This window comes from Photinus pyralis, unplaced genomic scaffold, assembly GCF_008802855.1.
Source record: "Photinus pyralis isolate 1611_PpyrPB1 unplaced genomic scaffold, Ppyr1.3 Ppyr1.4_LG1, whole genome shotgun sequence".
Taxonomy (NCBI): domain Eukaryota; kingdom Metazoa; phylum Arthropoda; class Insecta; order Coleoptera; family Lampyridae; genus Photinus; species Photinus pyralis.
Genome location: NW_022170249.1, coordinates 69239909 through 69253378, shown reverse-complemented (window position 1 = coordinate 69253378; position 13470 = coordinate 69239909). Strand labels below are relative to the sequence as shown.

The window sequence follows — 13470 nt, the reverse complement described above, 5'->3', positions numbered from 1 at the left end:
TTACTTTGTTTTTTTACGCTGTGAAGAATGGGTTCAGTCAGTACGTTTATTGTCTTCGAAGGAAATCTTTATTTATTTAGGTTTGCCGCTTTGCACGTGAAGGATTTTAAATTACTCGTACGGTTTGGCACTTGTTCGAAAAATAGAATTCGCGCTCGCAACTAAATCCGAAACACCGAAAATTTAAATTTAAATTCGTCTTTCCAACGAAATATTTGCGATCTCTCCTCGCTCTCTGAGAGATCTCATCTATACAATTTTTTAAAACTGAATAATCCCCTTTTTAATTATAAAGACTTTTTTCTACAACTGTCAAAAAATCTGTCATTTTCTGACGAATTTTGAAGCACAAGTACTAGACTTTTTAACGGTTAATTAATAACTAATTAATTAATCTGCTCGAAAACGTGAAAACAGTGAAAAAAGTATTTCACATTTCTGAAATATGTAGAAGGAAAAAACAAATAGAAGTATATAGAACCCGCATGAAGGTACTAGTTAAAAAGAAGAAGTAATGATGGTTTGACATCTACACAGAACAGAAGTGAAGGCTAGTTTAACACCACCAGAAACCAACAAAATACCTTTAATTTTTTCCTATTGTTGGGAATTACAAAATTACAATTTTTGATCATTCAGAGATCTTCTTACAATGATGAGGGGATTCAAATAAATATCTAATCCATAAGTTGATTTTACTGTCTATGCGTTTTGAGACATTGGAAATTGTTTTAAAAAATTTAAAAAATGGCATCGTAAATTTATCAATTCCTTTTATAATATTGAACATTTTATTTTTTTAAATTTTATTTGTCCCTCTTGTTCTAGGCCCTCAACAGGTTTTCGCCCAATCACAGAGTGACGCATAATTAGAGGTGCCCCTGCAGAAGGTCATAAGTTGCTCTATACTACTCCGGTATTTACCTTACGAATTAGGAAAACTGCAAGAAAACCTAATTTGGAGTAGCCAGGAGAATGCCCGAAACTGATCTAATTCCTATCTCCGCCCCAGATGTAAAATTCGTACCTCAGCCCAGGTTCGAACACCCGACCTCCAGTTTTGTAGCCCAACGCTCTACCAGTGGATTATTTCGCAATCAGGACTGACAGGCGTTTTGAATAATTAACTAAGTTGGGGATGAATATCGGTGTAAAGATCCTAAAAGCATTATTACTGTCTGTTTATGAAATGGCTACTTTTCATATTGACTCACTCTATAAATAAAACTTATAAAAGATTTAAAGAAATTCCTCTGGGAAAGGCAGTAATATAATACATATAATGAATGTTTTTCGGGCAGACACCGAAAGCTTTTAGTGGCGGTACTGCATGTGCGATACCAATTTAAACTAATGGAAATATAATTAATGAACTCTTAAAAACACGATACGCCTGGTGCGTTTTCGAGTAACTGCTAATTTTTAAATACATTATTGTATGTTTTATTCGAAACCCTGCTGGGATGTAAAAGTATCTTTTTTGGGAAATAGTTAATTGAAGCAAAAATTACTGTACGATGGTATGTCGCGAAACTTCTCAATCGAATGCACATAAAAGCTAAACGTTATGTCACTGTAGACAGTTCATATGCAAATTCAATTCATACAATTATTGCTTTCAATCAAGATTGTTTCAAAACTCGATTTTGTTATGCAAATCACGATTGCTATTCTAGTTGGATTTTATTATTAAGGTAACGTGTTCGGTTAGCTATCATAGAATAATAGTATTTTCAACTCGACCAAATCGTCTATCGTACCAAATTATTTCAAAAATTTAATAACATTTCGAATTGAACAAGTTAAGCCAATTGAGATAACAAATTCTGCAAGTCTACTAGTATGTACTCATCATTTGACATAGGTAGGTAATTAACCTTGCGGTATCTGTACTACATTTTGAATAATTCTAATTTCCTTTATATTTCTGAAACAAAATTTATTGCAACTAATTCAAATCAAATCAAATCAATTTTATTCTCCATTGTAAAAAAGCTTATAAAAAATTTATACTTAACTTACTCTAGGAGAAAATGGTGGTAAAAATTACTCCACCACCGACTGCAATTGATTGCAGTTTTGTCAGAACTAGTACTGAATAATACTATGCGAGCAAAATATACTATTCTGGCTGTCGAGACACCTTTGGAATTTTTGTTTTTTATACATGGGAAATCATATTTAACTTGAACTTCCAAAGGCGACTCGACGCCAGTCCTTTTTAGCGCATTTCCACAAAAATAAAAAAAAAATGCGCTATTGTGGCCACTTTGTCCGTCCGTCCGCTAACTTTGCGACGCTACTAGTTTTTTATCTTAAGAGCTATTGTTCTACTTTTTTCGCTATTTGGTTCGTTATGGTGTCGAGTCTTGTACCAAGGAAGGAATTTTTTCTGTACCGCTTACAAAAAAAGTTATTGTAAAAAAAACAAAAAACCGTTTTTTACATGTTCCATAATTTTACACTTTTGCCGTTTATTAACGATCCTAGAGATCGTTTATAATTTTGCATTGCTATCTGTCGCCTGCCGGTTGGTCTCTCCGTCTGTTCCTTTGTCTGTCTGTCCATCTATCTGTCCGTGTGAACGATAACTTTGTTTAGAAATGTTCGATCGCTTTTACATCTCCGTTAGTTATGAACTGAATTGCATGAAATTCAATATGGGCATAGCTTTAGCCATATAATACGCAATGCCAAAAGTTGAATCGAATCGATTCAAAATTCACAGTGCCCTTTTCGCATCTCGACCATTTATAAACCGAATTGCAAACTTTTTTAATTATAAAAGTATTTAAATGAAATTTGATACATAGGCACTTGGAATAAAGGAAAATCAAACGCCAGTTTCAAAATTTGGTTTTGCGCATGCGCAGTGCCAACTTTTTTATTTATGGAAGAATTTAAATGAAATTTGATACATAGGCACTTGGAATAAAGGAAAATCTAACGCCAGTTTCAAAATTTGGTTTCGCGCATGCGCAGTGTCAATTTTTTTATTTATGGAAGCATTTAAATGAAATTTGATACATAGGTGCTTGGAATAAAGGATCATCGAGCGCCAGTCTCAAAATTTTCTTTTGCGCATGCGCAGTGCCAACTTTTTTATCTATGGCACCATTTAAGTGAAATTTGATACTTAGGCGCTTGGAACAAAGGAAAATCTAACATTAGTTTAAAATTTAGGTTTGCGCATGCGCAGTTCCAACTTTCTTATTTAGAAAAGCATTGAAATGAAATTCTTCTCATAAACTGAAATTGAAGTAGCACGTCAAAAATGGATTGCCCATGTGCAACGCTATCTTTCATATTTGTGGCCGGATTTTTACGATTTTAACAGAAGTTGCATCTTACAAATGGGAAATGAATGCAAGTGGAAATGCGCTTTATGTAAATCGTTTACGATTACTTTTTAACTTGTTGAGATTTTCCTTCACTATTTAGTTGTCGAATGCCAGATGATCAGACTTAGCAGCGGACTCGAATATCTGCACACGATTTTTACTACAGAATAGTACCTACTTTTTACAATAATTACGTATTCAATGCTTTGTAGTAATGGTTAGACAAGGATCAAAATGTAATACGTTTATGTTATCGTTGCTTTCATCACCAAATGAGTTTCTGTTGAACAAATCGCGTATAGGTATATAAAACAAAAAGTATCATTAATAAAGTTTATTTATATCCAAGTGACAGGGTACAAAATTGAAGGATTTAAAACTACACGGGCTTTATGTAAAACAGGCCGTGGATTACTCTCCAAACCCAAACTGGCAGGTTTGGTAATTGGACCTAAAGGTAGTTCAATTAAATTATATCGAAGGAAGGGCGCGTTACTGTCTAAGGGATCGTCGAACCAATATTTTATTCCCCCACCTTATCTAATCTACTTAATTAATGACACCCCTTGTATGTACTTTGACAAGAATTATTTGTTAAATCCTCGAAAAATCGCCCTTAATTGAAAAACGAATACTAAACTTGAATAAGTATGTTTGAAACCAAATCAAATTACTTCTATTTGTTACGTTCGGGACTCCTGTAAATCCTATAAGTTGCAAAATTCAATACTTACTTGAAATAGGTAAGGATTCCTAACGAAACGATAAGGGCTACGAGGGATATGCTGTACCCCACGAGATGAACGGTGATTATTGTTTGTCGAAACTGGAAAAAAAATATACGCCAAATATAAAAAGTTTCATAGGCGAAGTAATATGGGCACGTTAGATATACAACGCAATAAAAAGTAACTTACGGAAAGTTCTTCTAAGTTGACGCAGGTTGTGTAATTTGACCACGTTTTGTTGTAGACGGTATGAAAAAACCATTCCCCATTTTCCTCGCATTTTCTGTAAGCGTATCCTGAAAAGAAGTTGCCTAATTAAAATTTCTTTCATTGTTTCAGATTAGAAATTAGAATGCAGGAAAACTTCATAATTATTATTATTAGACGGTAGACGGTGACTATTCAACGCAGTTCCCAAGATTGAGATTGATTTACAAGTGAAGGAGAAATTTAATTCGTAAATGTTTTCTAGATTATTAGCTAATATCTTTTTTTCGAACACTCAGTTTTAGTTACCATCAGATTTTGCTACGCTAAATCACGTTCTGCATGCAACTTCGTTGGGATCGGTTGGATTATGGAGCATTTAGTCACCTGAATTCGTTAGTTTTTACATTATTAGCATAATAATAATAGCGTATATTGCCCAACAGGGATTTTGAGTGGTGACAGAAGTAGTTTACGGCCGAGCCGTTAGGTGTGTCCTTAGTTAATGAAAAGAAAAATTTCCTATTGTACTTAGTTTCGTTTTTATTAGCTGCAATTATTAAAAGGGAGTTCTCTATGCCCCACGCTGTAGTTCGGTTTACTTAGAAAATTAAATAAACCTTCAAATGAAGTAACACGCGATCCCATGTGCCATTGAAGTTTTTTACGATAAGTTTGATCCATTTCCGTACGAATTTTGCCTTTTCGAGCTTTTTCATCATTAATGAATTTGATACGAACTTGAAAGGAACTGGAGTGGAACATGAAACGAAGTGGAGGGGAAAATTTGAGAACCTGAGGAGAACTTGAAAACAGAACTTCAGGAGAACTTCGGAGCCGCGAGGCACTTGAGGAGAATTTTAGGAGAACCTGAGTCGAACTTAAAGGGAACATAAAAAGCACTTGAGAATAACTTCAACAAATTTTATTAGAAAATTGCCTGGAAAATTGAGATAAGCTTGAAGACAGTTTTGAGACGATGGTAATCGTCTTGGTTTAAGATTGAAGAAGAAACTGAGATGTGAATGTAAATTGTAAAGAAATTAGACTGAAACTTGAGAAAAGTTTTGAGACGATCTTTGATTGGAATTAAGGGGCATTTCTTCGAAACATGAAGGGAACCTTAGAACTTGGGTGGAGGGGGAGTTCAGAAATATTTGAGAGTAATTTGAGAGGCGCTAAAAAGAAACTTCGAAAGAGCGTGAGGAAAATTGCAGGAATGGCGGATAAACAAGCAGCGATCTAGTCTTAGTGCCTATAGAAACTGATATTCAGACCACCAATGAAACAGATGAAATCATGGGTCCGTGAAATTCTAGTGTCGACTTGAAATGAATTAAGTTCTAAGTATGTCATAATTTGTGCACAATTTATGCTAATTTGTGCTGCTAATTTTAAATTTTGTGTTTATCACGACATCACGTTAATGAGTAATTTAAATCTTTAAGATACTTTTTTCCCTTCACTATAATTTTGTGCTCATTTTTTGTTAGCGTGTGCTACTAATTTAAAATTAGCACAAAAAAATGCGTCTTGTGTTAAATCCTAATCGCTTAGTCGAACTATAAACTGTATGCATAATTAATTTCAACTATATTAAGGAAAAAACGCTACTGACTTATAACATTTAAAAGGTCAGCTGTCAAGATGCAATAAATCCACGATCTCCCATTGAGTTTACCCCATTTAGACCAACGAACCTTCTCATCATGCCAGCTGTCAGTTAATATTCCTTCGTTCAAGCTTGGGTGATTAATTGATTAGCAAATTGGGTTTATTACGTACGATAACAACAAAGCTGCGATATAAAATATATCCTAGCTATGCTTCGGCCGAGGTACTTTTACACTGTCTCCTTCTTAAAGTTAGCCCGATTTGCGACAAAGTCATTGTGGTTTCAGCTTCTAAGAACATTTTTTTTCCAGAAAGAAAGTAAGTTCTACTGCGATTAGGTAAAACGTTTTACATATTAAACGGAAGGCAAAATGTAATGAATGAGGAACTTATTAATTACTCGCAGTTTAGAATTTTGTAAGGATTTCTACAATAATTCCATATAAACGCAAGACACAACGGAGCGGTTGACGAAATGATAAAAAATGAATTAATTTGGCGCGTTATTGCATTTACGAACAAGCACACAATTGGTTTATTTCATTTGAGTTTGTATTTCTGTAATGATATTTCTCCTTTTAGAATTGTTTGTAATTGCGTATAGTTTATTTAGATTTATTTATTTAATTGCAATAGGCAAAATTGCGTTTTAAAATGTGGGACCATCTGGTCAAATTTTGCGGATCTTATACAAGGTTGATTTAAGTGTTTGCGATAATAACTTGCAATACCAAACGAATGCTACTTCATTTCGACAAAATAGCAATATGCCTCAGATGTCTTACGAACAATTGTGTAGGTAGTTGTAAAAATGTTTGTTCAAACAAGCTTTACAAGCTTCTCTTTCTTTCAGGACTTTGCTTAATTTTCTTTTTTTGTGATTCGGAATAAAATTTTGTCATTACCAATGAATTAATTGTGTGTTTATTCGAACCCATTGTGCGACCCGGATAGAGTGAATTATCGTTGGCACCCAGACAGTTATTTAATCAGGATTTTTTACAGGATTAATTACAGAGGTGTAGTGAGCTGGGGTTTTTAATAGAAAGTCGTTTAGAAAAAAGGAGATATCTACAAAGAGGGCGAAGATCGAGAAATATGGGTCTTTGAAATCCTGTAGGAATTAAGAAAAATGAAGAATGAATTAATGGGAAAGACGGATGCGAATATTGCCGAATTAAAGATGCATAATGAGAAAAAAGATGAAAAAATTATTCAACGAGATTGAGGAGAAACGATCGAAAAGAAAAAGGTTAAAACGAGAAATAAGAGAGATACTAGATCGTATGCATGAAAAAAGGAATAGGGTGGTTCAGAGGTTGAGTGGAGAGCGACATGGAAGAACAGAAGGAAGTGTAAGAAATACCCGATGAGAAAAAAGAAGAAAATAAAAAGGTAATAGAATCGAATGGTGTAGAAGAGGGAAATAATAGATGATACGAATAAGGTCGATAGCGTAGAAAATTCGAGTCAAGAAAAACAGAACGAAATGTTGTTTACTGGTAATGAAGATTAACTAATGATCGAGGAAGAAGACTAAGTTGAGGTACAAGCTGAAGAAGTTGTTGAAGTTGAAGTTAAGCAGTAAGAGATTGGAATACAGAAAAAAGAATTGAAGTTAAAGTAGGAAAGAAGTCGAGATTTAAGAAATTTATAGGCAAGGAGATAAAGGGATTGAGTTACCTATTTGTGTTATTGCAGGAAAGGTCATTTATGTAGCCTAGGAAAGGATAAGGATCAGAATGAAATTAGATCTATTAGGACTTATGAGCGTTTACAAATTGTAGCGATTAATTATTTGAGTGATTTAGTTAAAGATGGAAAGAGTAAATGCATTTTAGTTACTGACTGCGAGTGGAAAGACCCTGGATAATGTTAGATAAGGGAAGAGAAAGATTGAGGTAAGAAGGGAAACAGTTTAGGGGAGTTTAACGTAATTTTGATTTTGGGTTCAATTTAAAGGAGGAAGTGTTGTATAAACAATGTCTTGTAGACGTTAATTCAGTTTAATTACGTAACATAATGACGAAACACCTATTATAGTGCATGAGATTATTTAAATTTTTGTACTACCTGTATAAATCAGGTGATTATTAACAGAATAATTAGTTTATTCCATTTGGATTTGTATTTCTGTAGTGTTATTTTGTTTGTAATTGCGTATTGTTTATTTAGATTTGTTTATTTAATTGTAAAACGCAAAATTGCGTGTTAAAATGCGGAAACATTTGGTCAAATTTTGCGTATCATATAAAAGGGTTTGCGATAAAAGCTTGTAACATCAGGCGAATTCAACAAAACTGCACATCTGTTTGGAGACGAGCTGTTTCGCCATTAGTTTTCTGGCAATAATTAAGGTAATTTCATTTCATGCTAGCCGGAATCTATCTACTTCCTCGCATCACAAAAAATCACGTATTGAATAAGAAGGGGGTTAAGTAAAGAACACCACAAAAGGAGTGTCCTAAATATGAAATAGGAACAGTTTTATTTTATTTTTATTAAAAACAGAGAGATAAGATAATAATAATTTAGACGTGAGGAAAATAATAAACTTCCCTGTCTTAATGGATTTCGCGATATCTGATCCTTGAAAAAATTAATGAAACTTTTTCTCTCAATTTAAAAAACTTGGGGATTGGGACATAATTAGTCACACATTTTTATAGCAAAAAATAGTAAATTTGGCTACTCAAAAATTGCTTATCCCCAATTTCACAATAATTATGTAAATATGCCTAGAAAAATGGACGAATGGTAGTTATGGAAACAGCCCCGACGATGACACTTTTATACTTAGAATATGCCATCCCCGGTAATAAATACAAATTAAAATTTCCAGATAAATGAGCTTTATGAGGATATTGAGATACCGAAAGCTTTAAATATAAAAGGATATTGTAATAAAAACGTTTTTACATGAATTTTCCTTTCGGATTGAATAACAAATTTATATTGTAAACACGAATTTTTACTTTAACATAATTTGCTGAGAGGATTTTTGGGTTGTAATCACAACCGATGTATTTCGTTTCCTATACGTTAGGGATAAAACGCCGTGGGCACATGGGAAGATAGCAAGTAGAATTACTTCCACCTGTTATATTCAATTATATTAAGGGTTTGTTGTAGGCGTTTCCTATATTTGTTTGTTTTAGCCATTTAATTAATACATAATGTGAAACTGTATACGGTACACCCTACCTATATGTCTCTAGATATATATACACAAATCAGACGAAAAAATGATCGAGTATTCAAAATAATACCAATATTGCAATGCCTCCACACCCCTCTTTTTGTGGTTTAAATAAAGGCGATCCTTCTTTATATACAGAAAGTATATCAACCCTTATCACTGCGTTGCGGAAAACTGCGCAAAGCGAACGAAGTTTTAAACTATACTAGCAATTAATAATATTCTCATTGTACCTTGCTAATAAACTTTCCTCGAAACCGTTTATAAGTTTCGAATTTCTGCACCAAAATTCTAAGAAACTGCTTCTATTGTGAACCCTCGCGAATTCAAATGGGTAAAGCTCGGAGGCAGGTCCCTGATAATGTATAGTAATAATTGCATGAATTATGCGGATTAAAAGCTGCTCACAATTTAACAATATTTACACTTTGGCGAATGTACGTACTTCAAATTGTGCAAAATATAAATTTACTCGCAAATCACGAATGTTTAATTAACGTTTCAGGTTAGGCATTTTCGTATAATTGATTGCCGAGGTGATGAAATTTTCCCTATTTGTAGATACAATTAAATTTAGTAGGAAACGGTTATACTTATTTCCCTGTTATATTTCAAATTTACATTTTGAAAGCGTTTTGCATGATACGCTGAAGCATATTTAAAGCAATTAGCATGGTTGATTTATTATACGGGGTGTAATGGAGCAGAAAGCGAAGAAGAGAAACACTAACTCTTTTTAAGGTTTTGGTGTAAGAAAACTCCCTCCCACATAATGTGGATATTATGGGGGAGGTATAGTGTTTACTTACACATAAGTAATTTTGTAATTAATTATCATGGTAAAATTACACATAAATTACCTACCTGGGCGTAATTTATGTAATTTTGAAATATCTGAATTAAATCTGTTCGGGGGAAAGATATATTGATTACATTGTAAACAAAAATGTATAAAAATAGAAAAAAAAAAACAAAATGCGGAAGTGCATGGTGTTAGAATCCTGCAACTGCAGATAAGCTTGGTTGGACGCAAAACCACAGTTGCATCACCCAGTAGCTTCGACAGGAATGACTGATTGAACAAAACCGTTTTCGATAAGTAATTTCCCCATTCTGAAGATATTATTGACGGGTTCACATTGACATTTTAACGAAAACTTCCAAATGAATATCCGGATAATGATCTAAAAAGTACGTGGCACCATCTGTGACTGGTTTGAGCAATTCACTCCTTGTAGGGCCGATTTACGCCAGATCATATCCTGAATGCTGTTTCCGTGAGAACCCCACCTGGTTTTCACTGGGGCCCTTAGGGACGACGAGATTTTCAATTTTTTTTTATCTCCGTGAATTTTGCCCGTATTGGAACTTGACGCGAGTTACCGAACACAATCATGACCATACAAAATGACCTGAAATTTGTTTTCAAAAATTCAAATCCACAGACACTTTTTAGCAATGCGGTCTCATGCACGGCTACACTTTTCTTATGTCCCCAAGAATTACAAGTGACGATGCAGTTATAAATTTTCTTTTTACGAATTTCCTTTAATTTATTTTGAACCCGATATTTTCATATCTATAAACACCCAGATACCAAATTTCGTGCAAATTGATATTTTGGTTGCACATCCGTTTAAGAATCTGTAATATTTTCTTTCTTCTACATTATCTATATTTGAAAATTTATTTATGTACAAATTTCGCAGGGAAACAGCACAACATACTGCATTCATACATGGGGATAAAAGTCTATTACAAAACGAGAACTACATTTTGTGCTAAAATTAACGGGTTAGCTTAAGTTTTAGTTCAGTAGCTGCCAAAAGAAATTTAGACTTATACCAAAACTAGTTGTATGTATGTGTTACAATTTAGGTTGAAAATTCATAATGTAAGACTATTTTCGAGTTGCGATATTTATTTTAATTCTTACTTAGAACTGAAAAATACGAGGAAAAAACTATTATAATATACCTACGGTGTGTTAATGAATGTCATGGATATTCCATGGGGCGAGAGCAAATTGAATGCTGGACGTTGTGATTTCAAATTGAGACATTTAGAATGGATTAAAAAAATACTGTTCCATTTAAAAAAATTAACTTTGGTTCAAAATTTACTATTTGACGCACCCTGTATATTTTATCTTTAGTGCAACAAATTCGTAAGCAATAATTGATAGACGTGTGCAAGCATTTTTTAAAACCCAACACCAGATTTATAAATGAATTTGTTCCATATTTTAGCCGCTCAGTGTATATGTACTGCTTCATAAGAAGAGTGAGCCCAAGTAGATTCGACTTCAAAAATACAATGTTTAATTTTGACAAATCTATTGATCCAATAGAATGGAGAAATCACTTTCAGAACTTGTTAAACCCAAAGCTCAATGCATGCCGAATAGCTCACGCCGAACCCTGCATTAAAAACGACTTCCTTGATGCGCCTTTCCAAATAAATGAGTTACAAGAGGTCTTAAAGCGAGCGAAAGACAATAAAGCACCGGGACAAGACAGAATCCCATACGAGTTTTTTAAAAATTGTTCGGATAAATTTTTAGAAGCTTTGCTAGTGTCCTTTAATAAGAGTTACTCATCTGGTATGATACCAAAATATATTTCAAAAATCGATAATATTCCCAATCCACAAGAAAGGAGAGCTGACTGACCCAAAAAATTATAGAGGGATTTCATTTGGAAATACTGTTGGTAAAATATTTACGGGCTTACTCTTGGATAGAATCACGACGTGGACGAATGAAGAAAATATACTTCAAGAGTTTCAAGCCGGCTTTAGAAAATCTTATTCCACAATTGATAATATAAACAATTTGATGAGCCTAATTAAGATCCAGTTGAGTAGGAAAAGACACAAGGTGTTTGCATTCTTCGTGGACTTATCCGCTGCCTTTGATAGAATAGACCGGTTCGCACTATTTTACAAACTTAGCAATATAGGTATGTCTAGCAAAATGGTCAACGCTGTTAGAAGTATATATAAAAGTACCTCGGCAGCAATTTGGTGTCATAATGGTTTAACAGAGCAATTTGAAACCACTATGGGTGTGAAACAAGGATGCATATTAAGTCCTGTATTATTTTCTCTGTTCATGAATGATATAGAAGATTATCTGAAAGGAGGTATTAAAATAAACGCCACTGTTATTAAACTGTTGGCGTATGCGGACGATTTGGTTATTTTGGCTACGGATCCACATAGCTTACAAAAAAGGATAAATGAATTTGAGAGATATTGTGATACTTGGAATCTAGAGGTAAACCTGGCGAAATCAAAAATTGTAGTATTTAGTAACGGCGGACGGAGAAGCAAAGGAGAGAGATGGGTTTATAAAAACGAAGAGATAGAGGTTGTTAATAAATATAAGTATCTAGGAGTTACACTTACTTCGAAACTGTCGATGAATGTCCACCTAAAAGAGAAAATGGAATGTGCAAAGTTTGCATTAAATTCGTTCAGTCAATTGATTCTCAATAAAAGAATACCTTTCCAATCAAAGCTAAATATATTCAATGCGACATGTCGTTCGATTATCTGTTATGCAGCACAGGTCTGGGGCTTCTTAAGCTACGACTCAGTAGAGATGCCATTTAAATTCTTTTTTAAAAAGTGTTTCAATCTACCAAGGAATACCCCGGATTACCTTATATACTTGGAAACTGATCTTTACCCAACCTACCTATACACACTCTACTTACATTTCAATTATATCAAACGGTGTCACAAAAAATTGCCAGCCACACGGTACCCCAAGATATTAGGACAAGAGATCATTAAAAGGAAATTGTTTTGGTACGGCGAATGGAGCAATTTATGCCTTAAGTACGGGCTCAACGTGGATGATTTGTTAAATGGGGAGGTAGAACTAAATACCATATTAAATGCACTTAAAGTTGATATCAGGGAACAATACAGGGTGAAAGCAGTTAACAGTACAAGGCATCCACTATATAAAGAACTAGACCAAATAAATAAAATTTTATATTCTAAGTTTGATGGGAATTATATTAGTTGGTTATTGAAAGTTAGGGGGGAGTTACTATATTTAAATAAATATAATTATAAGGAAATAAAGTTTTGTTCATTATGCAATGGCAATCAAGAGGAAGATGTACTTCATTTTGTAGGGGTGTGCCCCATGTTAAAAGAATTTCGTAAGAGGTATTTAAATAAAGAAGTGCTGACACTAACCGAAGTTATAGTATATTTGAATGGGAAAGATTACATAGGGTTAGTGAATTTTTGTAGGTCAGCTTGGAAGTATAGATATATTCATTGGTTTATGAATTTAATTATTAAAAGTTTTGTTTTTCCTTCCTTGATCGGTATTTTTGTTAGTGTTTAATTAACTTTTTTATTG

The 13470-nt window shown here is 33.7% G+C and overlaps 1 protein-coding gene across 1 annotated transcript in view; it reads right to left on the bottom strand.

The window, feature by feature from the left end:
* LOC116166415 (calcitonin gene-related peptide type 1 receptor-like) overlaps window positions 1-13470 on the bottom strand; it is a 109218-nt gene that overhangs the window by 57384 nt on the left and 38364 nt on the right. The window contains exons 3-4 of the mRNA XM_031481370.1: window positions 4259-4365; window positions 4076-4167 (exon numbers count right to left, since the gene is read on the bottom strand). Of these exons, the coding sequence (XP_031337230.1) occupies window positions 4076-4167; window positions 4259-4365 (199 nt within the window). The remainder of the gene's footprint in view (window positions 1-4075; window positions 4168-4258; window positions 4366-13470) is intronic.